The sequence below is a fragment of the Schistocerca cancellata genome, chromosome 4 (genome assembly GCF_023864275.1).
Source record: "Schistocerca cancellata isolate TAMUIC-IGC-003103 chromosome 4, iqSchCanc2.1, whole genome shotgun sequence".
NCBI classification, from domain to species: Eukaryota; Metazoa; Arthropoda; class Insecta; order Orthoptera; family Acrididae; genus Schistocerca; species Schistocerca cancellata.
Genome location: NC_064629.1, coordinates 736,120,821 through 736,147,927, shown reverse-complemented (window position 1 = coordinate 736,147,927; position 27,107 = coordinate 736,120,821). Strand labels below are relative to the sequence as shown.

General features: G+C 37.9%; 1 protein-coding gene across 1 annotated transcript in view; it reads left to right on the top strand.

Annotated features, from left to right (window-relative positions):
* Window positions 1-27,107, top strand: part of LOC126184412 (ras and EF-hand domain-containing protein-like) — a 195,427-nt gene that overhangs the window by 157,736 nt on the left and 10,584 nt on the right. Inside the window, exons 8-11 of the mRNA XM_049926796.1 lie at window positions 6,790-6,917; window positions 7,007-7,217; window positions 9,157-9,228; window positions 9,358-9,482. Coding sequence (XP_049782753.1) covers window positions 6,790-6,917; window positions 7,007-7,217; window positions 9,157-9,228; window positions 9,358-9,482 — 536 coding nt within the window. The remainder of the gene's footprint in view (window positions 1-6,789; window positions 6,918-7,006; window positions 7,218-9,156; window positions 9,229-9,357; window positions 9,483-27,107) is intronic.

The following is a 27,107-nucleotide window of genomic DNA, read 5'->3' as shown; positions in this document are numbered from 1 at the left end:
AACTGTAGTTTGAAGTATTATTATTTTGGAAGTTGAGCTGCTGTTTCTGATAGATGAAATGCAATTTCTATCGAAAAACCATAAAAACATGGATCAGAGTTCCTATTACAAAAGAATTAAAAAATGAGTAATAGAAAATTGGATATACAGTAATGCATGATTACTCTAGCTCTGATATTTACCAAATTTACAGCAGCAGAATGACTGACAGCACACTATTCTGTTGTTATAAATTGATTAACCCTGTATCATGAATATTACTACTATTTCTCCTGTTCTCTTATTCTCTGCTCATGCCCCCACATACTTCCCTTCAATAAGAACCTACTGGAGATTTACAAGTCTATGTATTTTGTGTACCCAGTTCTTAGATATAGACCTCTCACTTGAAGAACTTTGAATATTATTGAACAGGAAGTTTATGAGCCCTCATTTAATACATAGTCTTGCACTTGATGCATAATCATTCTGCCTCAGTGTCAGTGTTACCTGCTCTCTTCTCCACAATGTTGACACTGCCTGCCAGCACATGAGTGCATCTATGGTCAAGAATATGCTGCAGTTTCCCCCATCATTGAGTCTCAGTTGAATTTGCATAATTATAATTCTTATTGGTTTTAGGCACTTTAAAAATCCTGTTTCCCGTTCTGAAAAGAGATAATTTACTAATTAAATGTAAAACTACACTCCTGGAAATTGAAATAAGAACACCGTGAATTCATTGTCCCAGGAAGGGGAAACTTTATTGACACATTCCTGGGGTCAGATACATCACATGATCACACTGACAGAACCACAGGCACATAGACACAGGCAACAGAGCATGCACAATGTCGGCACTAGTACAGTGTATATCCACCTTTCGCAGCAATGCAGGCTGCTATTCTCCCATGGAGACGATCGTAGAGATGCTGGATGTAGTCCTGTGGAACGGCTTGCCATGCCATTTCCACCTGGTGCCTCAGTTGGACCAGCGTTCGTGCTGGACGTGCAGACCGCGTGAGACGACACTTCATCCAGTCCCAAACATGCTCAATGGGGGACAGATCCAGAGATCTTGCTGGCCAGGGTAGTTGACTTACACCTTCTAGAGCACATTGGGTGGCACGGGATACATGCGGACGTGCATTGTTCTGTTGGAACAGCAAGTTCCCTTGCCGGTCTAGGAATGGTAGAACGATGGGTTTGATGACGGTTTGGATGTACCGTGCACTATTCAGTGTCCCCTCGATGATCACCAGTGGTGTACGGCCAGTGTAGGAGATCGCTCCCCACACCATGATGCCGGGTGTTGGCCCTGTGTGCCTCGGTCGTATGCAGTCCTGATTGTGGCGCTCACCTGCACGGCGCCAAACACGCATACGACCATCATTGGCACCTAGGCAGAAGCGACTCTCATCGCTGAAGACGACACGTCTCCATTCGTCCCTCCATTCACGCCTGTCGCGACACCACTGGAGGCGGGCTGCACGATGTTGGGGCGTGAGCGGAAGACGGCCTAACGGTGTGCGGGACCGTAGCCCAGCTTCATGGAAACGGTTGCGAATGGTCCTCGCCGATACCCCAGGAGCAACAGTGTCCCTAATTTGCTGGGAAGTGGCGGTGCGGTCCCCTACGGCACTGCGTAGGATCCTACGGTCTTGGCGTGCATCCGTGCGTCGCTGCGGTCCGGTCCCAGGTCGACGGGCACGTGCACCTTCCGCCGACCACTGGCGACAACATCGATGTACTGTGGAGACCTCACGCCCCACGTGTTGAGCAATTTGGCGGTACGTCCACCCGGCCTCCCGCATGCCCACTATATGCCCTCGCTCAAAGTCCGTCAACTGCACATACGGTTCACGTCTACGCTGTCGCGGCATGCTACCAGTGTTAAAGACTGCGATGGAGCTCCGTATGCCACGGCAAACTGGCTGACACTGACGGCGGCGGTGCACAAATGCTGCGCAGCTAGCGCCATTCGACGGCCAACACCGCAGTTCCTAGTGTGTCCGCTGTGCCGTGCGTGTGATCATTGCTTGTACAGCCCTCTCGCAGCGTCCGGAGCAAGTATGGTGAGTCTGACACACCGGTGTCAATGTGTTCTTTTTTCCATTTCCAGGAGTGTATAATGATATGGGTGAAACCTTTCTATGACAAACACTCTGTGAGAAAGTGCAGAGCTTTGGCAAAAGGGCATACTGACTCTTAGGAAGCACTTTATGCTTCTTTTCTGCTGTGTTTTGTTATAAACATGCAAATGGACATCGACAATATCCTTGGTTCATCCTCTAACCTCATTCGAAATGTGAACTTCAGCTGTATAACTGTGGTCAGAGAATCTCATGCAAATTCCCCCTTGCAGTTCCTCTCCCTAAATTATTGTTGGAGTAAGTGCTTAACTTTATGAAAAATAATACAAAACTCTTCTGGAAGCAATTTATAAGATGTATGTATCTATAATGCAAATGTACAATGTTTCCAATTGTGGTGCTACTGAAGAATACTGAACATTAGATGGGCAGATTGATAACTAATGAGGAGGTATTAAATCAAATTGGGCAGGAAATAAATCTGTGCCACAAATTAACTAAGAGATAAGACAATTGATAAGACAATTTCTGAGGCATCAGTAAATAGTCAGTTTGGTTTCAGAGGGAAGAGTGTGTGTTTGGGGAGGGGGGAGGGGGGTGGGGCTTAAAAATATAAGGGGATATTGAGAGACCTAGACTTGAATACAGGAAACAGTTTCAAGTGGATGTATGTTGCAATAGTGCTGCAGAGATGAAGAAACTTACACAGGATAGATTAACATAGAGAGCTGCAACAAACCAATATTTGCATTGAAAACAACATGTATCCATTCTGCAATGAATCATAGCTGTGGAACAGACCAAAATTAATGTAGCACACCCCAACAACACAGCATATACTCTGCAAAAAGTCAATATTTATCACATTAACTCACCAAAATTAACCAGTTAATAGCACCTCAGCATCTAAAATACTGTAATATTTTGCTATCATATTTCCTTCCATGAAAGAGGAAACTATATTCACCTATGCTACTATTTTCCAACATTTGGCATCTACCTTCCTCCCTATTCATACATTTTGTAGAAAAAAACTTAAGTTCTAACAGCTTAAGGTTTCTGCAGATTTATGGTTCTTGTTGTATAGGACTGATTGAAGAAAATATAATAATTGACAACCTGCATAGGTCTCCAAATGGAAATATAAATGTACTTCTTGAACAGTTTGAATTTGTGGTTAAGAGATTTTTATGTTTAAACAAAGGTTGCTGTCTGTGGAGATTTTAATATTGAAATGGGAAATTCAAAGCAACTAGACTCCAGAACATTTTTTTCATATTTTAAAACCTTGCATGAGCAAGTGTCCTATCATAATGATGCATGTCTAGACAACATTATCATTAATTTACACTGGAAGGAATGTGTGGCTAGTCTGGCCAGTGGAGTATTTGCAGATTTTGTTTCATCGATTTTAATACTTTATCATAAGCAGCCAAATTATTCTGATTAATTTAGTGTGGCATAGATAAGAGGTCAGAGAGAGGAGAACAGTATGTTGTTTATTGACAAATTAAATAACACAAATTGGGATTCTGTATTGTAATTTCACAAAAGAAAACATGTAGTTGTAGATGGTTTTGATAACTTAAAAAAAATGTAGAGTCTTATGGTATTCAAGTTCCCAATTACTAAAAGTTAGCTCCTCAGGTAAAAATAAAAAAAAAAAAATTAAGTGTTATACAAACAAAATGGCAGATATCAGGGAGAACATACTCATACTGAATTGAATATACACTGAAGTGTCAAAGAAACTGGTATAGGCATACATATTAAAGTACAAACATATGTAAATAGGCAGAATACAGCACTGTAGTCAGCAACATCTACATAAGAAAAAAAGTATGTGGCACAGTTAGATCAGTTACTGCTGCTACAATGGCAGGTTATCAAGGTTTAAGTGAGTTTGAACATTGTGTTACAGTTGGTGCACACGTGATGGGAGACAGCATCTCTGAGGTAGTGATGATGTGGGGATTTTCCCATAGGACCATTTCATAAGTGTACTGTGAATATCAGGAATCCGGTAAAACATCAGATCTCCAACATTGCTGTGGCTGGAAAAAGATCCTGAAAGAATGGGATCAATGATGACCAAAGAAAACCATTCAACGTGACAGAAGTTCAGCCCCTCTGTGAATTGCTGCTGATTTCTATGTTGGGCCTTCAACAAGTGTCAGCATGGGAACCATTCAATGAAACATCATCAATACATTATTTTGGAGCCGAACGCTCACTCGTGTATCCTTGATGTGTACCCTTGATGTGTACCTTGCCTGGCCCCTCAATACTGGCACTGGACTGTTGATGACTGGAAACATGTTGCCTGGTCAGATGAGTCTCATTTCAAATTGTATTAAGCAGATGGATGTGTACGTGGATGGAGACAACCTCATGAATTCATGGACCCTGCATTTCAGCAGGAGACTGTTCAAGCTGGTGGAGGCTCTTAAATGGTGTGGGGCATGTGCAGTTGTGATATGGTACCCCTAATATGTCTAGATACATCTCTGGCTGGTGATATGTATGTATGCATCCTGTCTGATCACCTGCATTCATTCATATCCATTGTGCATTCCAGCAGACTTCGCCGATTCCAGCAGGACAATGTGACACTTCATACACCCAGAATTGCTACAGAGTGGCTTCAGGAATGCTCTTCTGAGTTTAAACACTTCCGCTGGCCACTGAACTCCCCAGACATGAACATTATTGAGCATATCTGGGATACCTTGCAATATGCTGTTCAGAAGAGATCTCCATGCCCTCATACTCTTATGGATTTATGGACAGCCATGCAGGATTTGTGGTGTCAATTCCCTGCAGCACTACTTCAGACATTAGTCTAGTCCATGCCATGTTGTGTTGCAGCACTTCTGTATGCTCTTGGGGGCCCTACACGATATTAGACAGGTGAACCAGTTTCTTTGGCTCTTCATTGTATATAATTGAGGGTAATTGGTGGGCTCCATGATACTTCTAGATATAAAGGTATTGTATTACAAAACTAACTTCATAAAATCCAATAAGCAGCATGTGAAAGGTGCATAGAAGATGCTCCATTAAGTGTAAGGCAGCATGAGAAGTTATTAGGCAAGATAATTTTTCCAGCCAGGCATGTCAAACTCTGCTTGATCCAAGAGAATTGAATAACTGCTTTGTCACATCTCTCAGAGAACTCAAAGACAAAATTAAGACCACAGACATATCTGCAAGGGATTTGCTTGGTTCCCAGCTGTTAGAAGGGCCTATGCTCCATTGGGATAAAACCATACTGTATGAAGTCTGTGAAACCGTTTTTGAATTATCTAACTCCAAAAGTATGGGCTTCCACTGAATGTCTGATTATGTCATTAAATGAACAGTTCACTTAATAACTAAGCCATTAAGTTTTATTTTGCCCAGATAAAAATACCACTGAAGTTTTTCTGGAAATTTTTGATCAGACTTTAACAGATTACAAAAATAAGAAGATGGCATCACTTATGTGATCTTAGTAAGCATTCAACTGCATTCCTTTTAACATACGTTATATTATATGTATAACAAAATTGGAGTATTATGGTGTACACATATCTACACTAGCAGAATTTGCTTGTACTAGAACACAACACAGGTAGTCTCAATTTGAAATAGGCAATCCCCCTTAGAAGGAATTGGTATGGTTGTTCCACAGGGATGTGTCCTTGGCTCCCTCTTTTCCTTTGTGGCTATAAGTGACCTGCCTCATTGTGTATCACAGTTGTAGTTTGCTATGGTGATGATACAACTGCACTTATTTTGTGACACAGCATTCTAACTGTTGATAAGATTAAGCATTACATTGTTTCTAATCCAGGAAAGACCCAGAAGTATAGAAAATAAATGTTTCAAACTCTTAGGAATACATACTGATGCCTGATTCACCAAAGTCTGTAAAAAGATCTCATGAGTGTACTATCTTGTGTGGAAACTGAAAGAGATTGTCAGTAATAATTATCCCTGTATGCCATATTTTACACTCTTTCAGTCACATATCTCATATGGCCTACTCATATAGGGAAATTTTCCTCATATAGTAACATTTTAAAGTCCAAAAATAATTTTCCATATAATATGGAATGCTGGTCTTATAGAGCACTGTTGCCATTTTTTTTAATCAGGCTTAGGATACTAACAGCTGTGGATCTATATGTCTGTGAGTCTGCACTCTTTGTCAGAGACAACATTAAACAACATGTTATCAGGGAAACAATCCACAAACATGACACTAGAAATAAGGTAAGCATTGACATTCCATTGCACAGGCTAGTAATAGTGGGAAATTTCCATAAAGTGAATGCCCTAAAAATTTTTAAGAAGTTACCTCTCATTACTCTATACCAGCCATTTAAAAAATTCAAAATAAAATTATATGACTTTCTAACAAAATATCCATGTTACAATATAAAAGAGTTCTGTGATATGGACAATGTTGATATTAGTGTGTAGGGTTATAGCTGTAAGAAAGATACTTAATTTGTACATTTAATTTGATCATTAATGTTAATACTTTGCTGGCAATTGTAACTTGCTGTCAGCAAGAAAGCCAGTTCTGCTGAATGTAGTCAGCCACAAATAAATAATCTGAATACAGAATCTGAATCTAATGTTTAGTTTAACAAACTTAATACTGTAAAAATATTAATTCTACAGTTTTAATACTTACAAGTTTTCTTTGCACATGAAAATTTTCCTCAAGCTTATGGAAGATCTGTAAAAATCACTACTGATATGGCTGGTAAAAAGTCACTGCAAGAAGAAATTTGTGAAGCTGTAAGGAAAGAGGGAAATGAGTCAGAAGACAAAAATGATTTTCACATTTCCAAGGTACAGTAACTGTTAAGCCGACACATTACCTTGTGATATACACGTATTATTTATACTTTACACTGCTTTCTTTCTAAAATATGTTACAGGAACATGACACCATTTACAACAAACAAGTGTTGTCTTCTGTGGTTAATGGAAGAACACCAAATACAAAGACCCAGTCCTCCTTAGAACCTGAGGGTCCAGTTGACAGAACTTTCAAAATAGTATTTGCTGGAGATGCAGCAGTTGGAAAGAGTAGCTTTATTTTTAGATTTTGTAAAGGTGTTTTCATTAACAATATGGGATCCACCCTTGGTTAGTATCTCCTTTCTCATCTAATTCTTTGATTCAAAATATTTTAGAGCTTTTAATAATATTAACTACTAAGTTATTTAAATTACAAAAATTCATATATCTGTGTTGTGGTATATTCTAAAAAGTTCATTTGCTTTTACATGCTTGCAAAACATTTTGTCATGTGAAGATAATTAAGTAATGAGAACAGTACAGGATAACAGTCTAGAAAGGAAATTGCTTACAAATCACTCATGCAACCCGCCCTAGAATATTGCTCAAGTGTGTCAGACCCAGGACCATTGCTAGGTGTTTTGCCACCCTAGGCAAGAACTGAAAAATGACACCTCCTCTACTACCATTGGTCTCCCCAATAATCCCCCCTCCCTCCCCCCGATGCCAACACCACCACCACCACCACCACCAATATCCAATAGTAAGACAATGCAAATCTCATATTACACTTTTAATCATTAAACTAAAGTGACTAGATATCCTCATTTTCCATGCACAGCTCTTAATTTTCATGCTTTGTCCTCAATTCCTTTAAAACCAACTGAGGATATCAGTTGTCTTATTTTTTTGCCCTCAATTTTTTAAATTTCCTGAAATAATTGAAATAGGAAGAATGTACTGAACATTTCAAACTAAAAGTCAACTGAATATACCAGTGCAACCAAATTTGCCAACAGTTACTTATGTCATTTAATTGCAAAAAATGGATGAATAAAGTTGTGAATCTATTTTCTGGTGCAAATGAATTTTTCCCTGAATTTAGAAATTATGCTGTACTGACAGGAGACATGCCAAAGCATCAAACCAGGTCATCTGGATAATCATGGTATTTTTTCCTTTTCTGTTGTAATTAAGATATTTTTAGAATGAGGAATAAATCTCATCCTTTTCAGCATCCATTGTCTTGCAATTAAACAAATGAAGGAAACCTTCTTTGCATTTTGTATTGAGGATTCTACAGCTTTTATTAGCCATCCTGGTGGCACAGTGGTTTAAGCCATTAGCTTCTGATCATTCACCCAAGATGTGTCCAAGTTCGAAACCCAGTGAAGCACGGATGTTGTGCTTGTCCAACTGCAATGGTACTTTCTGTTCCTTGTAGTCAGTGGCCCTAAATTAGGGAAGAGTGACTGCTTATAGCCCACTGAGCTGCTCACAGTAGTTGTTAAACCCTACGTCAAAACAAAAAAAAAAGCTTTTGTTAAGTGGATTTGTTTTTCATTAAACTGTTTCTTCAAGCAAAGTTACTGGACTTGGAATACCCATTCTTCTGTACAGTAAATTTTTGGCTTCAGACTTCTTTTTTCTTGTACAAAATTACAATGAATTTTTTGCTGTTAGATTTGAAATTAATTTTTCCTGCTCTTTGCCACCTCTAAAATTTTCCTGCCTTAGGTGGCCACCTAGTCTTGCCTAGTGGTAGAAATGACCCTGCTGGGACCTGTTCCAAGTAGAAATAACAGGGTATATTGAAAGTATACATAGAGGAGTAGCATGAATGGTCACAGGTTTGTTTGATCTGGTGGGAGAGTGTCACAAAAATGCTGAAGAAACTGAACAGGCACTCTTGAATATAAATGTAAACTATCCTGAGAAGGCATACTCACAAAGTTTCAAGAATCATTTTTAAATGATGATGCTAGGAACATACCCCAACCCCCTACATATTGCTCCCATAGGGATCATGAGGACAAGATGAGATTAATTACAGCATGCACAGAGGCATTTAAACAATCATTTTTCCCACACACCATACGTGAATGCAACAGGCAAAAATCCTAATAACTGGTACAGTGGGATGTACCCTCTGCCATACACTTCTCAGTGGTTTGCAGTGTATGGATGTAGATGTAAATATAGATGTAATTTATGACATTAGTTTGTTATATTCCTTGGATTACAGAGCAAGCATTTTAGTGAAATTCTTACTATGCCCATTCTACAGGAGTTGACTTCCAAGTAAGAACCATCAAAATAGACAACAGGAATGTTGCATTGCAGCTATGGGATACTGCAGGTATGACAATAGCTCGAAAAAATTATTCTACATGATTGCTTACTCAGAGTTCATATAGATTTCATCATTAATTTAAGCCTGAGTCATTAACATATTTCTTATATGAGTATATAATTTTCATTTTTACAGGACAAGAACGTTTCAGAGCTATGACCAAAGCATATTTTCGCCGTGCTGATGGAGTATTGTTACTTTATGATGTTACAAATGAAAGATCACTATTAAATGTTCGCCGTTGGATACAGAACATTGATGTATGTTTCCTTTCAAGTTTTGGGCATTGTACATCTCCTGCAAGAACTTAGAAGGCCTGTGATATTAATACCACATAATTCTGTTTGTTAACTTTCACTGAAGCCTAGTACACATTTTGATAACACATGACAGCTTGTTCTACTCCTTTCAGATATTCTCATGATCAGTAATATGAAGCTCTTGACTTTTATAAAAAATATAGCTTTTAAGTACCAACACTGTAGCTGCATAAATTTGATTTGATTGGATTTGATTTATTATTGGTCCTAGAGATCATACAATTTGTACAGCAAAGCACATCATGATATAGGACAAGTCAATAACAACTCCATGATTCTTCTAGTTATAAATGCATTATATTAATTAATATTTACTGTAACATATAATTCAATTTCTTCCAACAATTACAGTAAATTAATAAATACATAGACAGAAAATAGTGAAACTGATTTCCACAATTACAATAATAAATATGTAATAATATCAAACAATAACTACAATCATTACAGATTTGACTGTAAAAACTGTGTGATATTGTTCAGCATAATTGTTTCTGACAAACTTAGCATTATTTTAGGATTTTGTGCTTGTATTTAATCATAGTGGCTGAAAATTATGATAACTGCAAACTAAAACAGTCTCTATCAATGCTGGGTGTATCTTGTAATGCAATGGTCAGAATGTGTTTCTCAGACATTTAGACTCATTTTGTTTTCTGTAATTCCTTGAAATCACTCCAGGATAATGCTAACATAATGTTTTAATCAAAGTTATGACTATATATAATGAGTGTGGACAAGAAAACAACACTACCACTACGATAGACAAGTCAGAAGAATTTTGTAACAATATTGAGCCTACAAACAAAGAAGCAACATAGATTTTATGTGTGAATAATATTTCTTTTAACCAGACAAAAGCTGACACCAGTAATGATCAAAATAGTCTTTACAACTTCATGAGTTTTTCAGAAGAGAAACTTCCACCCAATACAAATACAGACTGGCATGAGGCACATTATAAGAAAAGAACTGCTTGCTGTAATGATAAACAAATCTCATCCACTACTGCAGGACACCAAACAAACAAGATGCACAAAATGACTCTGAGTATACCTGTACAACCAAAAATGCCATATGAGGGTCCACTTCAGAAAACTGTAGAGAAAGGAGATCAATATCCCAAGCATTTACAATGGTATCAGACAGAAATTAAGGTACCAGAGACAGAAAAAAATCTGATAATAGGCACTGGTGATAAGCAATGAGAGGAAAGGTCATGTTTCCATTTAGGAAAAGTGAAAAACAATACAACAATTGAAAATGTAAATAGATTTCTGAAGAAAATCTTTTTAGGTTATTGCAACTTTCAAGTATATAAACTAGAAACTATGGGCATAAATAATAGTTTCAAGATTGGTGTCAACTTCCATCTAAAGGGAAAGCTAATGGACATTAATATATGGCCCAGATGTTGCAATAAGATAGTTTTTTATTCCAAAAGTGAACCATTGGCCCAGTAAAATAGCGACTGAATTTAAAAATTAGGACCATGGGTTATCATACAAAAAGGATATTAGAGATGACAGTAATATACCTTTAGTTATACCAATGTTCAAGAACCCAAGTGAACATTTTATCATTCTTTGTAGAAGAAGTTTATCCAGATTTTTTTATGTATCTGTAACCACTGGCTGAGTGATGCAGAAGGTGACTATTACAGATCTGTTGAATATTTGGATATGAATAAATGTGTGGTATTGAACTACTGCAACTCATAGTGTTGTGCCAGTGTATGCAAACAACAATTTTAGTGTAAAGGAAATCAGTTTTCAAGATTTGTACAAACCTTGATTTTGAACTAATTTAATAATAGAGTTAACAAATACTGATCATTGTTATCTCCATGTACCATTCACCAGATCATAACTTTGAAAACTTTATTGCACAGATGGAGAACTGTCTACCTTACCTTACACATCTTAAGTGTAAAATTGCATTGTGTGGTGACTTCACCATACAACTAGGTGATGGTAGTACTAAAGAGAGGGTCTTAATGAGTTTAATAAACAACTTTGGGCCATTTGTAGCAAAGCAACTCACAATGAGGGGTGATGCCTGCCTAGACACTTAGGTCTTAAATCTTAAAATGAATTGAATCAATGATAGCAGATCACCCTGCATTAGTAACTGTACTCAGTATGTAGAGTAAGAGTAAATTACAACCAAGCACAAGGCATTCGAGTTATATATTCAGTAGAAGGATTATTAAAGAAGACTGACTAAATGACCTGCAACCAGCACTGTCTCTGGATGTCAGTTCCAAATCTTAAGGACAAAATTTGATGACATATTCTCAGTAATCCCCAAGAAAAATTCTGTAGACAAATCACAAGGAAGTCAAAAACTTATTAAAGGGAAGATGTGGTATACATCTGAGCCAGCTAAATTAAAATGCGTTGTTGTCATAGTGTTCAGGGACTGGACAAAGATAGCTAAAGACCCAATTCCATGTGACTACTTGTGGGCCAAGAGAAATTACAGAAATAAAATGGAGGATGCAGAAAAGAAATACAATTGCAGGCTCTTAAGAAGACACATAATTCACATAAAGCAGCTTGGAATCTGGTAAATTAGCACAGGAAGAATACTACCTTTGCCTGAAATTTCTGTAGTCCTGCTGTCTTCAATCAGTGCTTTGGGAGGATAGTGAAAAATACTGTAAGTGAAATTCCAGATTCATTATTAAATCTTACAGCTCTCATACAAAACATAAGCTGCTGCACAATTAAAAACTGGAATTAGGGGCACCTTAAGGACGTTATAAAAATATTAAATTCATGTAATCATTCAGAGAGTGGCATGTTCTGCACAATCCTGAAGGAAGTTATTCTGGACGTTGTTCAATCACTAGACACAGTAATCAAAAAATGTTTAGCTTTCTGTGTCTTCCCAGAATTCCTGCAACTGTCATGTACACTATCAGTCTTCAAAAAAGGTAACCCATGTGGAGTGTTCAGTTTTAGATCAAATTCAATAATTCCAGTTTTAGCTAAATTTGTGGACTATATGATTAAACACCAGGGCGTGAGTTTCTTTGATGACAATAAACTTCCAGAACACACAGCATGGTTTTCATAAAGGAAAGTCAATGTTAACAGCAGCACTGGACTTAATAAAAATACAAAGCAGGAGTTTTCAGACAGAGAAAGTGTGGCACAGACACTCTGTGGCCTCATCAAGGCATCTGACTGCATCTCGCACAAGATACCTCTTCATAAGCTAAATTGTTATGGCATTGGAGGCATTGTTCTGGCAACTCGACAGTCTTATATTCAAACGGAAGGTGGGTAGTATCAGTCCATGGAGCAATCTCCAAAGAACAAAAATTGAAGCATGGAGTACTACACAGATCCATCATGGGACTTCTGTTCCTTATTTATGTCAATGATACAGGTTGTAACAACCACATGCTACAGTTTACTGGTGGCACCACCCTTTTTGCCCAAGGGAAAACTTCTGCACAAGATCTCATAGCAACAGATGTGCTCTCTGAAAACATTCAAGAGTGGCTTATAGAAAATAAAACAAGAATGAACCAAAAACACATTACCTTTTATGCAGCCTCAGCAATGTTGGATGCTATTATAATACGGAGGCTGTCAAACTGCCGGGCTTCATAACTGACAACAAACTATCAATAAATGAGCACACTGTGTGTGTGCTCCAAGTTATCCCATGTAATATACCTCCCGAGGAGACTAAATGGTGTATTAACTGACCAGTACTGTATATCAGTGTATTATTCACTATTTCATAGCCTGATTAATAAGTTATGGTCTACTGTAATGCGGACACACTTCACATTTCAAGGACATGGTAATGCTTGAAACAAAATATGTTGGGACCATCACATCAAGCAAAAGGCTGGAGCACTGAAAGCCTATATTTGCCCAGTTAGGAATAATGACCATTTTCAACCAGTATGTGTTTTTATGTCTCATCAGTGTAATAGAAAACCAAGAGGCTTTCAGCATGAGACAAGAAAAATATAATGATGACACCCTCAACAAGAGGAACATTGGAAAATCAAGCTGTCATCTTTCTGGAACACAAGATAGTTTTACAATGATTGCTCTAAAATATTAAACATACTGCCTCACGAAGTGAAATGTGTAGCACCAGGGCCATTGAAAAGGAAGATTGCACATAACATGAAACAGCACTCTTTATACTCTATCCAAGAACGCTTCAAGAGTGACATAGTTATTGCACAAAATAATATGTTTTCATCTGTTACTATATTAGCCACCATATAAGACACATTATTTTTCCTTTAAGAATAGGCCCAAAAACTGGATGTGTCTTATACATCGACAGTTAAGGTAGGTATCTATAAGCTCCATTTCTTCAAAATTTCTATGTATCCACTTGAAGCAGTTCATTGTTAGCTTCCTTGTAAATTTTGAGCATTCCAGTTGTATGGAGATCAGTGGGTGCACAAGTGCCATCTTTAACAGTTTTTATGTTGTTTGTTCAAGTTTCAATTATGTTGTGTATAATGTGGAGATCAACTTATGCCACACCTATATCGTGGTTTTATTTACAAATTATGTTTGAAAAATGGCATTGCTATACTACTGCATTTAAGCTGCAAGTGATTGCTTATGCTAAAGAGCATCAAAGCAGGGTTGCAGAAAGTCATTCTGCACCACCACCAACTGAACAAATATTAAGAACTTGGTGGAATCAGGAAGATGTTTTAAAGTAAGCACCTCACAGTAAACATAATCTGAGAAGTAGAATGATTAAGTGGACAAAACTTGAAGCAGAACTCAATACATGGATTGTTTAGAGAACAGACAAGTGGGAATTTTAGTTTCTACGAAAATGATTACTCATCCAGTGAAATAAGTATTCACTGACAAAAGGATCACTATCATGGTGTTCAAGACTTATGAAGATGTATCAGCTTTGTATGCATACCAAGAAAAAATGTCACATAAGATGCCAGCCAAGTACAAAGAACAAATTGTTGAATTTCATCAATTTCTCATTAATGCAGGGAAAAGAGAAAAATTTAAACTTTTGCAAATTTGATACATGGATGAGACTCTGCTAATTTTTGATGTGTCTTCTAACAGAACTGTGGAGTTTAAGGGCACAAAAGCTTACTGATTAAACTTCAGGGCACAAACTATTCATTACAGTGTCATTTTATCCTGTTGCACTGATGGGACAAAATTTCCACCACTTTTCATTTTTAAAAGAAAGATGCTTCCTAAATAACAACTACTGAAAGTAGTTTATGTCCATGTGCACAATAAAGGCTGGATGCTTGGAGGAGGAATGAGGAGGTGGATAGATAAAATTTGCTCTAGGTGATCTGGATGCCTACTGAAGAAGCCTGTCCTGTTAGTAAGGGATCACTTTTGTTCTCAAGAACATGAGATATTAAAAATAGACTGAATGAATTTAAGACTTAGTTAGCTGTAATTCCAGGAGGGCTAACTAGTTTACTCCCATTGGATGTATATATCAACAGATCATTTAAGCAACTTATGAAGGAGAGTGGGACAAATGGATGCAAGCTACAGATTTTGAAACAACATCATCAGGAAGGAGGAAGATACCTAGAATTTCTCAAGTTTGTGAGTCAGTCAAAGCCTCATGGGACTCTATAAAAACTTTAACAGTGTTTAAATCACTTAAGAAGTGGGTACTCAGTAATGCGCCAGATGTTACAGAGGATAATTTATTGTATGGGGATTCAGATTCTGACATGATGACTTCAAGTATTTGTCCCTTGATATCTGAGAATGAATTTTGCAGATTTGAGGATGGAAATTAAGAGGTGAGCACTTTTTCCCACTCAAATTACCTAGGTATTTGATGTAAATGCACTTGCGCATTATAATTGTTTTGCAATAGATGTATTAAGTGAGAAAATTGTTCATTAAAAATGTCTTAAAAAGTGGGGTGCATCTTTTATGCTAGTGCATCTTATAAGATATATGGTATACATGTCCTTATTGTAAAGAATTTCCTTCATATGTTATATGAGAATTGTAAACAACTGGGTATGTGATTTTGATGCAGTCTATCCATCCATGATGAACTAAGAACACGTATATAGTAATAAAGTAAACATATGACAACCAGTTTCCTCAGTTCATGTTGACATCTGTTGTTGGTACAACTCATATTTTTCTCTTTACTCCTTAAAACCTCACACACACACACACACACACACACACACATACACACACACACACACACACACACACACACTTTCATAAGCTCATAATGTGATCAGTTATGAAGACCAATTAAAATGGGATACATTAAGTTCACATTTGCAACATACTCATCAGGAAAACATGATCTTAGTATTTTATTATACTTTGTTTAAATCGTTTATGACAATTTCACTTTCCAGTAATCTTAAATTCATGATGACACAATTTTTTTAGTGAAGGAAGGCTGTCTAACAGCATCACAAACTCATTCAGTCTATGATCTATCAACAATGTCATTATTATGTTGCCTTGCCAACCGATAATTTTTTTTTTTTTTCTAGACTAAAAATATCAAATTTCAATACCAAGCTGAATACTTTCATTGTTTTGAGACACTATAACATTTTTATAGCACTGAAATTGCAAGATTAATAATACAATATCATGTTGCTTTATTTTAAACACGATCCAAAAACAATGAAGATCTTCCTGGAGCTGTATTGAGTCTGTGATGTCCTTTGCTGCATATTTACAATAACACATTTTCTTTTCTTTTTTTTCCCTTAGGATGGAAAGGTGTCTAATGAAACTTATGAGGTCTCTTCATTAATAGAAGTCCTTTACATAGGTTTTACATTATGTCTCAGTTAATGAAACATTATTAACAAAACATGTAGTTGTTAGTACAGTCAACTACCATACACTCAAAACTGTCAAAACAAACAATCACAAAACAGAATAGAAATTTACCATACAAAACTTCAAAGTACACACTGTAAAAGCAAAATAGAAATGTATCATTCCCTACTGTAGTGTTAGTTCAACACCTGTGCTGTTCATATTTACTTCTGCACAAAATCTCAGAGCTTCCAGCACTTTTCAAAGAAGCTTCCGCATAACAGTATTGTTGCTGCATCAGTAATGGTCAGCCTTTATCACACTTATAAGCTGTCTTTGACTAGCCTCTGGTAACTTTTCACTATGTCATTTGTTACATCTATGCTGTGACCACACAAACTGTGCCACCACTCAAATCAGTGGTATGATTTTAAGAAAAGATGGGAAGGAATGTGGAGTGAATGAGATTTTCTGCAACACTAATTTTGGAGCTGTATGTGAGTAATGGAGGAGAAGGAGGAGATTAGTGTTTGATGTCCTTTCAATAACAATGTGATTAGAGATGGAACACAAGCTTGGATTAGGGAAGCATGGAGAGGAAAAGTGGCTGTGCCTTTTTGAAGGAATCATCCTGGCATTTGACTTGAGCAGTTTAAGGAAGTCACAGAAAACCTAAGTCATGATGACTGGATGTGGGTTTGAACTGTAATCCTCCTGAATGTGATGCTAGTGTGCTAACCACAGTGCTATTCCATTCAGTATATATAGGTATTACTTTTCCAAACACTATGAGAACCTTCTTAAAATCAGAGAACAGAAGTGCTTTGAGATCATGTGATTGCAGCCTGTCGTAAATCATATCTCTAGAAACCACAACAAAATCCATCATGCAGCTTCTTGTGTTTCAAGAGACAACTGATCCTGAGTTTCCAAGCCACTACACAGAATTCCTTATGCAGGTAAAGAGAGGAAGAGTATTATTTTAGTCTCCACTGATAACAAGATAATTGCAGGCAGAGAATAAGCTTGGCTAGGACCAGGATGAGGATGGAAATCAGCCGATTTGGCCTCACCCTCTGCCAAGAATCAGTATCAGTCCCATTTTAACTGATTTAGATAAACCATGGAAAACCTAAATATGGCTGGCTGGATTTGAATTTAAACTCTGTTCATCTTTAATGTAAGACCAGTGCCTTCAACACTGTGCCACCTAACTTGCAGGGTAATGGCAGTAACCTTCTGTTTGTGATATGATACTGTGCCATAACCTTCATAAAATGACAACACAAATTTACATATCTGTACAGTTGGGCACCACATCACTGGAAGACATTAAGCCCCAGGAATGTGTCTCCCTTTTGCTCAGCAACAGTAGAGATTCCATCATCTGTCAGTGATGCTAATATGGACCAAATATTCCACTGTATATGGAGCAGTAAGACATTCATTTGATATACAACACATCTTCATTAGATTATCTTATACAGTCTCATTTCATTACCAATTTTGGAGAATAATTCACAAATTCCAGGACTCTGTGATCCCTATTTATACTAGCAAATCTTCTTTTTTTTAACCACTTCATTCTTAGCTGCCACAGATTTTTCTGTTGTTGATTTGCCCCTGAACTGTTAGAGTGCTGTGTGCTGTTCAGGCTGTGGAGCAGGCATCTTTATCCATTAATTAATGGGCTACCTTATTAGTGGGCTTGGAGTCTTTACTGCATATGCAACAGAAGCACTCTGCACCATATGTTATATTTTTCTACAATAGCCAATAGTTACCTTGAAATTTTCAGTTTTAATTAGAATTTCTAAAAATTTTTTCTGTTAACCAGTCTCCATCAAAACTAATAACTTTGGCATTTTTCCATACAGACAGAAAAAACTTGCAGTTCATTAATTTTAGAATGACTCTTATTTGAGTGAAAGAATTTTTAAACCATTTACATTGTAGTGCAAACTATATGTAGCTTCACTTTTATTTATGTTTGTAAGCTCAGTTTTACTTGACAGGAACCTTGGTGTTATAATTTTGAAACCTTGCATAGTTCTTCATCTCCATTACTTCTTGTTACCTTCCTGTATGTTTTATGCTTCAACAAGTATAAATTTTCCTAAATGTCTTGGAGTCCAACCTATTTATTCCATGATGTACAATCCTCAGTTAGTTCCCCTTCAACAACTGCTACAGATGCATTTGAAGAAATCTGGATTTCAGCACTTCACTTGGTTTTGCAATTATGTTCATTTGTATCACAGTGTGTGTTTTTCTGGTTATTTTCTTCACCTGGAGTCTTTACACAAACATCATGACACTTCAGCTCTCTGCACTTCCAGTTTCTTAGTATTCCAAATGTTGCCAGCTGCTAGCCTATAATTGTTGATTTCCTGATAACTGTGGTATGCTTCCCATGACCAAGGATCCTGGGTGACAGTCCAACTTAAATCCCTGAACATCTCACTTCTTCTGACCCTTTCATCACAAGTGGCAGATGAAGGAACCACATGTTCAAAAAGGATTTGTTTCATTTTTTGTAGATAACATTTGTTATAAATATGAACTGTAGCAGCTATGAACAGAAGAAAGGAAAAAAATAGGGTTTTATATTCTGTTGCAAATAAGACTATTATTCAGGGAGCACATTTGCCTAAAATGATTTACTAAAAACCACAAAAACCCTAAATTTGGTTTTACATTCTGTTGCAAATGAAACCATTGTTCAGGGAGCACATTTGCCTAAAATGATTTACTAAAAACCACAAAAACCCTAAATTTGGATGGCCAGATGAAGGTCTGAACACTGCTCTTCTCTAATTCAGTTAAGTATGCTAACCACTGTGACACCTCATTTCGTCCACCTGTGAGTGGAGGGTTGCCTTTTTTATTGCACTTTCCCTTGTTTGCTCTATAACCAGAGCACACACAAAGAACATAGGCAATTTTTTATACCAGGACAAGAGCACTATCTACTAGTACTAACATACTGTCTTCCCTCCTCTGCATGAGAGCACATAAATCTTGCTTACTGCCCCACAGGGTATAAAAATCAGCTATAATGAATATCTTTCAAACTTAAGACATTCAGATATACACTGCCTGACAAAAAGGTGAAGGACCCAGAAGACATGGCATGATTTCAATATAACTTCACACATGTACACCATCAGCAGATATGTAAATGGTTATTGTTGCAATTTACTTTGGCAGATAGAATGACCCTCAGAGTGCATTAGTATTGTTCATGTTTAGTGTTGTTATCAGGTCTGGTAGGTTATGTAAAGGGCATGAACAGCGTTGAATGTTGAATGATCACTGTAAAGGGCATGAGGATGGTGCATATTTGTATGAGATAGAATTATCACCACCTGACAAGAGTTTGAAAGGGTATCATTGTGGGTCTCCATTTGTCCTGATATTCAGATTTGTGGGACATTCAGAGGTGACAGTGGTCCAATGCTGGAAAGCATGCCAACGTGAGGGCAGGCATACATGTCATAAACCAGGGCTTCACAACAAACACATTCACAGAGCAGGCTGTGAGCATCAAGGTGTGAGCCCGGAGCATGGTGAGCACAGTACCCCTACTGTCAGCACAGGGTAGAGTAGGGACACCTGATTGGACAGTTGAGAAGGGGTGGAACAGTTTCCATTGCATGTTCATCTTCAAGTTGCATGGTAATCACTGCAGTATATGAAATATTGTCAATGGCCTTGCCACAGTGGTAACATCGGTTCCTGACAGATCACCGAAGTTAACGCTGTCAGGCTGGGCTGGTACTTGGATGGGTGACCATCCGGTCTGCCGAGCGCTGTTGCAAGTGGGGTGCACTCAGCCCTTGTGAGGAAAACTGAGGAGCTACTTGATTGAGAAGGAGTGGCTCTGGTCTCAGAAACTGACATACAGCTGGGAGAGCAGTGTGCTGACCACATGCCCCTCCATATCCGCATCCAGTGACACCTGTGGGCTGAGGATGATACGGCAGCCAGTCAGTACCATCAGTATCGTTGGGCCTTCTAAGGCCTGTTTGGATGGAGTTTTTTTATATGAAATATTATTGCTACAGATGAAACAAATAAAGAAAAATGTACATGTGTCACATAATTTTATGACTGTACTAGTGTATGTCTACATTTTTCTCAATGACTTTGTGAGCTGTTGCACAAAAATGAAGTCATTAAAGTGTGGGATTCTCTATTCTCTTACACTTTTTCCCATTAACAATTGCTTCTATGTTCAGAGTAACTGTTCTTGTTCATTGTAGATGCAGTGTGCAGTTTTGATTACAAACAAAAATCGAGTTTCTGAGGCATGTTTTATTACTTTTCATTGCAGAGAACAGTCGTTCGCTAACATACATGGAACAAACATTGACAGTATTTTAGTTGCCTGTTTGCAGGATCGATGAAATCTGTTCTGAGTGTTGTGTCTATAGAATTGCAAGACATTGTTCTTGTATTGACATTTGTCTTTGTATTCTCTGTCACAGAGCAGGTCAATAACTTCTAGTTGTAGTTCAGAATGAATCTCTTCAATATTTGCTGAATATAGAGAGGAAAACAGATCAAAAACACTTTCTTATGCTGTCATATCTTGAAAATGTTACTCAGACTCTTCCTTCAGGGACACTGAAATATGTGAACAATGTAAAAAGTTGTTGTTACCAACAGCACTTTGCATGGATGATAATTTAGGAAAATGAGCTTGATTTTCTTCTTCCAGCTGTCATTTTACACCTGTCATTTTGTGTAAAATGGTAATATTCCTCACACAGGGGATTGAGCTGCAAAGACAATGTCAGTGTTACACATGACTGACTCATCATTGCTGCTATTAGATGGCACCACATGCTCAAAATCTGCAAGTTGTTAAGCCTTGTCATAAATGTTCCTCTCTACCATTTCTGACCACTATAAGAGAGGATCACCATTTTTGTTGCATCCAAAGCTGGTAAGAAATGGCATTCCAAAAATTTATGAAAAGGATGAAAATGAATATATTTATTTATCCTATGTACAAAGTAATTGAAAATATACATAACTTAATGTCTCTTGCTTCTCTGTTCCACATTGTCTTTCATACAATCAATCTCTGAATTGCCTGTACAATAATTTGGATCAATGGCTAACAGTTTCTGTCACCAAATAAAAATGGTGTCATCATAGTTTGTAGTTGTTGCAGACTGTTACATTTGCATGCAGTGAGTTGAAGCAAAGATAGCACCCTCTGCTGGCATCTATAGTATGAACATAGGAAGAGGGTAAGCCCTGGAGAGAGTGAGGCTCATGGTTTAAATGTATCTACTTCTGCAGGGATGTGAGGAGCATGTGACATGTCATGTGCAGTTGGCAAAGACACCACTGATACCACATCCCCCCCCCCTCCAACCTCCCACCCACCCACCCACCCCCCACCTCCCATCAAAATTGTGCACCATTGTTTAATGACCTTCTTTGTTATACACAATGGATGACTGTTAATTTTAATAAATGTTCATGGACTTAAAAATATTGTTGGCTGGGTCTAGTGGTAGTTTTAAAGAAAAAAAATACTCATCTCATTGCTTGAGGATCTCCTTAAATCCGTTGCTTGAACTTCTACTGTCTCGAAGCCAGATTCTCTTGTAGATCTGGAAGCCTTATTGGTTGATGTGTTTGTATAATACTGTGGATGACAAAACAGATTTGTATGTAATTTTCATATTCAGTAGTTCTAGATGCCTTGCTGCCATAAATTTACAATGTTCACTCAGTGAAATACTTTCCATTTTTACGCAACTCCAGAAAACTTTACATCTCTCCTTCCTTCACTCCCCCTACACACATGCAAGCTGACTGCACCCAGTTAACAGTTCCAAAGTACATCACTTAAGACATATTCATACTAAGATCAGAACATAGAACATAAATTGAAAATAATTTTCAAAAAATGAAATTCACTCAACAGTACAACAATTGTGATAATATATATCAAATAATATATCTATCTATATATATCTTTTTGTAGTACAGTAATTTTTATGAAATTTGTTTTTTTAATCACAGGGGTTAATTGTTTTAGCATGACATGTACTACTATACACTCAGACTTTAAAACATTTCAAATAAGATAAAAAAAGGATAATATTGGAAATTTGTGAATATATATGGACCAAACAGCTTATTGCACATTACAATTGTCACATAATGTGGCTGTGGATGCCAACATGAGGAAGGGTTGTGCCATGGTGCAGCTGGTGGAGTTGGATGAAGGATGATGGCAGATGGCATCAACCAACTCTTGTCCTGACAATCATGTTGCGAACCACCATAAACACCTGCCAAAAAACCACAAGTGGGACATCCATCCAGTGGCACAAGTGGGTGAAGCATTGGTGCTGGTGAGGAAGCTAGAGACTGTGAGGTTGGTGCAGGCTTGATGTCTGTGACTAACATCATCCTGAATAGCTACAGATGATGCAGCAGCTGTGTGGGTGGCAGGGGTCGACCTCCACTGCAGAGTCATCTGCCGACCCATGTGCCCAAATGTCAGACACTTGCAAGGGCTGCTTGGGGGCAGCAGTTTGGGTTGTAGGTAGCATTTCTGAAAAATTAAAATCTATGGCAGGATCACAATAATCACAAAAACAAAGGTGGTTTTCAGTGCCCTCAATGGGTGCCTGATTTGCCCTAATGATATAATGAGCTCAGCACATTGTCTGGATGTCGATGCCAGATTTCAAGTTGTGAGGCTTGTTATATACATGATGAAAAACTGTGTCTTTCATAGAGAACTTTGTTGTGAAGTTGGCATCTGAAGCAGTTTCAGATGCAGTAGTACAAAAATACCATGCTCATTGCAACAGCCTGTCTCTTAAGAATATGGTACTTTTACTGCATACTCCTAATGAACAAATGCAATTCTTTATCTCTTTCAATCTGCCATCAAAATATGTCCATATTTTTCACATGTTTGTTGAATGTTTGCATGGGAAACTTGAGTATTGATAGCATGCACATTGTCTTCAGTATATAATCCAAACAAATTAAATGCACCCATGCCAAAAATACTCGGACTAGGGATGATCTGACTACCATGAGTGGCAATAATGTTGTAATATTTTTAGATTTTGCTTGCAAAGTGCCCATCCCAAGAACAGAGATACTTTCAACCTTGTAGACCATGAGCTGCAGACATGATTTCTGTAGCTTAGGGTGCTCCAATTGATTATATGTAGTCTGATTAATTAATGTGACTGTGTGACAGAAGCATCAATGTCTAACTGAAACAGTACATTTTGATTGAAAATCTATAAAGAGAGGAACAGTTTACAGTTGTTCCTCTGAATGTGATACTAAGGTCTGACTTTCAGAAGCCTACGTGTGCCAGATTTGTGAGAGACTGAGCATCTCTGACTGCCTGTTTGATGAGAGATGATGTTTGTGAGCCTGTAGCTTTGTGAGTCATACACTTGTGTATGGTTCCTGTGAGTATTACCATGAGGAGCAGGTGTGGAATCAGAATGTGAGATCATATTTATTTCCAATTTCACAGTTTTAGATTTGTGTGTGGAACAGAGTTGACTTTGTGATTTCTTTGCTGGCACATTTGTTGTATGTGTCCCAATTTATGGTTGTGGCATTCTGCTTTATTGAAGAAGCAATGGTCATGGTCGTTTGTTACACAGCACAAGACTTTGGAGCACAAGAACTTGCAGGAAACTAACTGGGTGCCATATGTATTGTGTTCGCCATGGCTTCTGGCTGTTTTCAATATGATCCATGTGGGTCTGTGCCCATTTAAAACTATCTATGGCCAAAATTTTTCTCATGGCTGATCAAAAGCTGCTGACAGCCCTTTTTAATACAATGAAAGATATGCCTGATTGGACAGCACAGAAGCTGCAGTGATAGCCACTACTTCTTTCCAACTAACAGTATGAAATTATTTATAGCCTTATGGGACAAAATGCAAAGAGAGACACTCTGTATCCCCTCCCAATGGGAACTGACTCAGAATCCAATGCATCAGAAGCTTCTTGTCTTCAAATTCATCAATCTGTTTCATTGCAACAACAGGTGTGATATAGGCTATTTCCACAGGCTCTTGCACTTCTTGAGATTTGACCATTTTCATGAGACCAGGATTGCAATACTTTAAAATCTCTGTCCATATATTATTGTCAGCCATGTTCTGAATAATTACAACATGAACCATTTCATCTTGAAATGAAGCTCCAGAATTGCAGTTAAATTTACAATTCCTCATCATGCCTTTGGGTTCAGTGGTCCATTCCTTGTATGTGTAATTAATTTGATGGCACATACAAAAATATTTGAAGTAAGCAGCAGCAACATGAATCTATACATCAAAAAATTGGTCAATCTTCCTAATGACTTTCTGATAGGGGAGGGTTTGAGGCTCTGACTGGGGAAATAATTTTTGGCACAAACAGAAAACATACACTTTTACTCATGAAAAAAAGAAAAAACATTGTGAGTCACCTGAGATTTTGTTGGCTACAAAATGCTGCACCATCTGCCATTTGTATTCCATCTAGTGCTATTGTTTTGCATCAAAGGAATGGAATGGAGGAGGCAGTACCTGGCCAAAAGAATTCTGTACTCCAGTCATCGCTGACTTCTGGGCTTGCTGGTAGTCTGGCAATGCTTGATCGTAACATTTGTATTTATTGGCTCTGATAACTAAGTGCAGTGAGTGATGGCTCTCCCATGGTTACCATTTCATGCAAAAATTAAAAATATTCCAATATAAACTAAATATAATGCCAGAAAGTTCAATTGTTTCATTGACTGTTGGTGCAAGAGGACAATTTTTGGGCAATTAGATGTCCTTTGGAGTTGCCAGTGATTTTTTTCAAATTCCATGGATCCACTCTAATCCCATCCTCATCTCCAGAAATATATGTTGTGCACACAGTTGAGAAGAAGTGGCCTGAGCAATTAAGAGCATTCCAAATATTTATTAAATGGCTAAAACATGAACATATTTATTAACATTATGAACAAAACAATTGAAAATATAAGTAAATTAATGTCTCTTGCTTCTCTGTTTCACACTGTCTTTCATACAATCAATCTCCGAATTGTCTGCACAATAATGTGGATCACTGGCTAACAGTTTCTATCACTGAATGTCAATAATGTCACACTAGTTTGTAGTTGTTATCTCACTGCAAGTTTTCCAGGGTCTGGGGCAAATCTCAGCATCCAGCAAATTAAAGAGGCACACGGGCAGTTACATTTGCACGCTGTTAGTTGAAGCAAAGGCTGTGTCCTCTGGTCATGCCCTCAGTATCACCCATTGGAAGATGGTGAAACTGGAGAGAGCAAGGTCCAAGGTGGTGCACTGGCAGCCTGTTTAAATCCATTGTCTTCTGCATCAATGTGAGCAGTGTGTGGCACATTGTATGTGTTTGACAAAGATATTGTCAATTCTGCACTATTGTGTGCCAGTCACATCATATGCAACTCATATTTACGTATGACATCCCAGAACAAGTAATGGACTCCCTGCAACATTTTGTGTCATCCTGCACCATTGATTGGAGACTAACAAGAGTCAGACTAGGGAATTACCATCCCATGCAAATTCTGCCACTATTTTTTTCTTTGGTTTGATGCGGCCCGCCACGAATTCCTTTCCTGTGCTAACCTCTTCATCTCAGAGTAGCACTTGCAACCTACGTCCTCAATTATTTGCTGTCACTAACACATCAAAAACAGCTGTATTTGATGTGGAGCCATGACCAGGCTGCAAAGACTGCTCATGAATGATGTTGAATACAGTGCATTTCACAATTAGTAGTGAAAACTGACAGGAGTGAAAGTTTATGAGGAAGAAGGTGGCAGGAGGAAGGAGAAGGGTGCCAAATGATAAGTTGCTTGTGTGGAAAAATATTCTCAAACTGGCCCTGATGGTTGTGATCTAGAGAGAGGTCCCACTCTTCCAATATTCTGGAGAAGCACAGTGACGTTAGTCCTGATATTGTGGTCTGGGGTCATATCAGGTGTGACTTCATGTCATGGCTCATAATGACTGAGGGAACTCTGATAGCAAAACAGTATGTCAGAGACATCCTGCATCCTCATGTGTTACCTCTCATGCAATTGTGGTGCCATTTTTCAACAGGACAATGCTCACCCACACATGGCACATTTCTCCATGAACTCTGCATGATGTTAAGGTACTTCCATGGCCAACAAAATCCCCAGTTTTGTTCCTGATAGAACATGTCAGGGACCAACCTGGACATCAATTCTGTGCCATTGCGAGTGTCCAGGAAATCAAGGACCAATTACAACAGCCATCAGGAGAGAATACAATAGCTTTATGACAGCCTTCCCAAACGAATTGTTTCATGTATCCAGACTAGAGAGGGTGCAATGTCATACAAATAAGTGGACTCAGACTACAAAAGTTCTTTGTCAATTTGACTTGATTTTGTAATCACTGAAATAACAAGCCATACACTCTTAAACTGTGAAGTTTCATTCTGTTTCCTCCTCCTTTTCTGGGCACTTCAATTTTTTTTGTCAGGATATGTATCAAGGGCTACTGTTTTCTATCTGAACACATGTAGTAGTTGTTGTTGTTGTGGTGGTGGTGGTGGTGGTGGTGGTGGTAGTTTTACTGATCTGTAGATCACATTTACAAAGATATTGGACAAGTCTTGGTATTGTATTTTAATAACAACAAAAATACGGTCATTCACATCTACAGACATTTACATTCTTACAGCACTAGTATCGCAAGGATGGGACAGGT